This window comes from Chinchilla lanigera, unplaced genomic scaffold (assembly GCF_000276665.1).
Source record: "Chinchilla lanigera isolate Chin_1 unplaced genomic scaffold, ChiLan1.0 scaffold00074, whole genome shotgun sequence".
NCBI classification, from domain to species: domain Eukaryota; kingdom Metazoa; phylum Chordata; class Mammalia; order Rodentia; family Chinchillidae; genus Chinchilla; species Chinchilla lanigera.
The window spans coordinates 3,519,763-3,523,256 of NW_004955475.1; the positions used below are offsets into that span (position 1 = coordinate 3,519,763).

Genomic DNA, 3,494 nt, shown 5'->3' on the forward strand with positions numbered 1-3,494 from the left:
GATTAGAAAGGCCCAGTCACTGAAGTTATGAAGACTGAAAAAGTCACCTACAAATCTTATTTTCTCAATTTGAAAAGAGGAAAAGGAATCCAGGAGGCCATCCAGAGCTAGTAGGTTGTCAAATCAATACTTAGCAAAATGGGGAGGCCTTATTCACAGAAAAAATAAAACTGTAACATAAGTCAGAAATTTGAAACAAATGATTGGAAACAAAACAAAGCAGCAGTTGTTAGAAGTTCAAGGTGATCTAAGGGCAGGAAACCACCAAGAGAAGAGTTGGAAGCCCATAGCTTTCTTATGAACAGAAAATTCTGATCCTCAACACTCTCCTGCTCTTAAAAAACTACCATCTTCTCCACTAAGAATCCTCCCCTGTCAGCTCTGGTAAGTACACATTCTGCTGGATAGTAGCCTGCTGATTTACCTTCAGAAAAGGCTCTTAGCAGTGGCAGCAGCAAGGTGTCTGATTTGGGCACTTGAGGATCCTGAACCCTGCGGTGGAGTCCCAGCAGGGCAAGACTGTTGGTGGGGACCAGGAAGAAGATGGGGGATGGGCTGGAATCAGGCAGGAGATGAGGGGTAGAGGTGGATGCCAGACTTGCGTGGGTGGAGGAGTGCTGCCGGCAACAAGAAAGGGAGTGGCTTTAGAAAGCAAGCAAGGATTTGGAAATGAGCACAGGGAAGCAAGGGAGCTGGGCACCAGGGAGGCAGCAGGAGTAAGTAGGGGTCCTGTGAGCCATCTGGGGTAAACACGCAAAAGGACAGTGGGAATTTTACGAGGTGGAGAGATTAGCCCCTTGCAGAGGATCTGGACTGCACTCCACGGGCAGGTCTGGGAGAGGCAGCAGAGTACTGAGAAAATAGTTTACTTTTTTCCTTCTGTAGAGTTCCTAATCCCAGCCAGCACAACCTCCACTCCAGCCTTTCCCTCCAGCTTGAAAGGGGGGGACTAGAGGGAAGAAGGGACCTAGGGAGGGAGGCACATAGGGAGAAAGGAAGAAAGAGGGAGCAAGAGCCTGAGCAAGAGCTACAGCGAGAGTAAGAGCCAGAGCCGGGGAGAGAGAGAGAGCAAGAGCAAGCAAGAGAAAGAGCAAGAGCCTGCGAGACAGCAAGAGCCAGCGAGAGTGAGCACAAGAGCCAGTCAGCTCCAGAGCAACCCCCAGCTAGAGTGAAAGCTAGTGGGTCAGAGCAAGCAAATGAAATCTAGCAAGCCAGAGCAAGAGCGAGCAAAACCAAGCCAGCAAGAGATAGAACACACTGCAGGGAGCAGTCAGTAAATCTAGCATTGCTGGCAGGCTCCAAGGGAAATACAGTATTAGGCTCCAGCACAAGTGTACACAGAGACGTCACTAGAGGGGGAAGTTCACCTTAGGCATGCTGAGTATTTGTCTGTACCCTCTCTCCCTGTCTTTGCAGGCATGAAGACCCCCAACACACAGGAGGGAGAAGGACAACACACCAGATCAGCTGCAGGACGGGCCACTAGATCTGCACACTTCACCAAGAAGAAAGCTTCCCAGAAGAAGCAGAGGGGCAGACCTTCATCCCAGCCCCGCAGAAACATCGTGGGCTGCAGAATTTCTCACGGATGGAAGGAAGGCGATGAGCCCATCACCCAGTGGAAAGGAACCGTTCTGGATCAGGTGCCCATAAATCCCTCTCTTTACCTGGTGAAATATGATGGAATTGACTGTGTCTATGGATTGGAACTTCACAGAGATGAAAGAGTTTTGTCTCTTAAAATTCTTTCCAACAAGGTGGCATCATCACAAGTTAGTGACGCCAGCCTTGCAAACACCATCATTGGCAAAGCAGTGGAACATATGTTTGAGGGCGAGCATGGCACCAAGGATGAATGGAGGGGGATGGTTCTAGCCCAAGCACCTATCATGAAAGCCTGGTTTTATATTACCTACGAGAAAGATCCTGTCTTGTACATGTACCAGCTTCTAGATGACTATAAAGAAGGTGACCTCCGCATCATGCCAGAGTCCAATGAGTCTCCTCCAGCAGAGAGGGAGCCAGCAGGAATTGTCGATGGCATGATAGGCAAACATGTGGAATATACCAAAGAAGATGGCTCCAAAAGGATCGGCATGGTGATTCACCAAGTGGAAGCCAAACCTTCTGTGTACTTCATCAAGTTTGATGATGATTTCCACATCTATGTCTATGATTTGGTGAAGAAGTCCTAAACATTGGGGTAAAATTTACCACATTTGTGGACATAAATCCATAATTTGTAGACATGCCAAAAAATGCTGCTTTTCACTGCATTGAAAGTGTAAGGGTCCCTGATGACCAGCATAACTGTTGTTTTGTTCTGAAAAATACAAATTTATGTGGATGTGACATGCTGTGTATAGGCACTTTCTCTTGAAAAGACTGAGTGTGTGTGGTGGATGGGGCTTGCAAAGAAGGAAGAGCTATCAATTCAGCCTGTGAATAAAGTGCAGCAAAGACACTATCATCACTTATCTGAGAATGGAATGGAATGTAGCTGGTCTGGTATAAGGGGGGAGGGGAGGGACTAGAGTTGGGCTGTAGGGGAAGGGAGAGGAAGTGGTGACTGTTTAAGAAAAGGAGAACAGGGGTCAGGGAGAGAGAGGCTCCCTGAAAGAGGGATGAGCTGTGAACGGGGTGCACCCAGTTGGGAAAGGAGTGAAGGAGAACAGAGAGTGAGATCTTGGGGCTTAGAGGAAAACAGAATGAACTGTGTAGAGAGGGCCAGAAGAGTGCTTGCAAGAGGTCCAGAGCAAGGGGAGAGAGATCCAGTTGGTTGGGCTCTGGGGAGAGGTTGTAGGACACACAAAGAGAGGGTCTGTCGTGGGTGGGTATCAGGCGAGAAAGGAAGGGATGTTGAGCAAGGAACAATTCTAAGAAGAGAGACTGACTGAGGGAATGAGAACACAGTAAAAGAGGGGTGGAGAGTGGGGCCCATAAGGAGTGTTTAGGCCCAGGAATCAGCTGGACTCCTAGCATTATCCAGAATGACCTCCCTGGCTTTGTGTGCAAAGAAAGTGACAACTGTCTATGAAAGCAGAGGCAGTGAAAGTTCTCTAGAAGAGTGTTTGGATGGGGGTGATTCAGAGGAGTTAAGCAAGAGCCAAGTTTATACCTACAGTGCCTTTCTAGTTTCAGGGAGTTTGTGCCACACCTGCGGAGCAGAACCTCAATTGTGAGCTTAAAGTCATTAACAGGGTTCTCCATAAACTGGTGTCTTGGTTACTTTTCTCTCGTTGGTGGGACAAAATACCTGATGCCGAAAATTAAGGAAGGAAAGGTTTATTTTGCTTACAGTTTGTAGAAGTTTTAGTCCATACTTGGCAGGTTACAAGGCAGAGTGGCACATGGCAGAGGGCTACAGCTCATGGTGGCAGGACACTGCAAAAGCAACAAACATTAAAAGGGAGGAATGGCCACAAGCAGCCTCTTCCTGTCCCTTTCATATGCAAACTATCCACCCCAGGGCAGGTGTAGCTCTCACACCCATA

At 48.1% G+C, this 3,494-nt stretch overlaps 1 protein-coding gene across 3 annotated transcripts; it reads left to right on the plus strand.

The window, feature by feature from the left end:
* Positions 1-367: 367 nt before the first annotated feature.
* Positions 368-2,352, plus strand: LOC102029071 (spindlin-2B-like). Of its 3 annotated transcripts, none has more exons than XM_005401547.2 (2): positions 368-384; positions 1,417-2,352. In XM_005401547.2, exon 2 carries the CDS (start codon positions 1,419-1,421, stop codon positions 2,193-2,195), a length of 777 nt encoding a protein of 258 aa, XP_005401604.1. In that variant the 5' UTR covers positions 368-384; positions 1,417-1,418; the 3' UTR covers positions 2,196-2,352. The 3 variants fall into 3 exon arrangements, with proteins under 3 accessions (XP_005401604.1, XP_005401603.1, XP_005401602.1); XM_005401546.2 differs by lacking the exon at positions 368-384 and adding an exon at positions 653-716; XM_005401545.2 differs by lacking the exon at positions 368-384 and adding an exon at positions 956-1,038.
* The last annotated feature ends 1,142 nt before the right edge of the window (positions 2,353-3,494 follow it).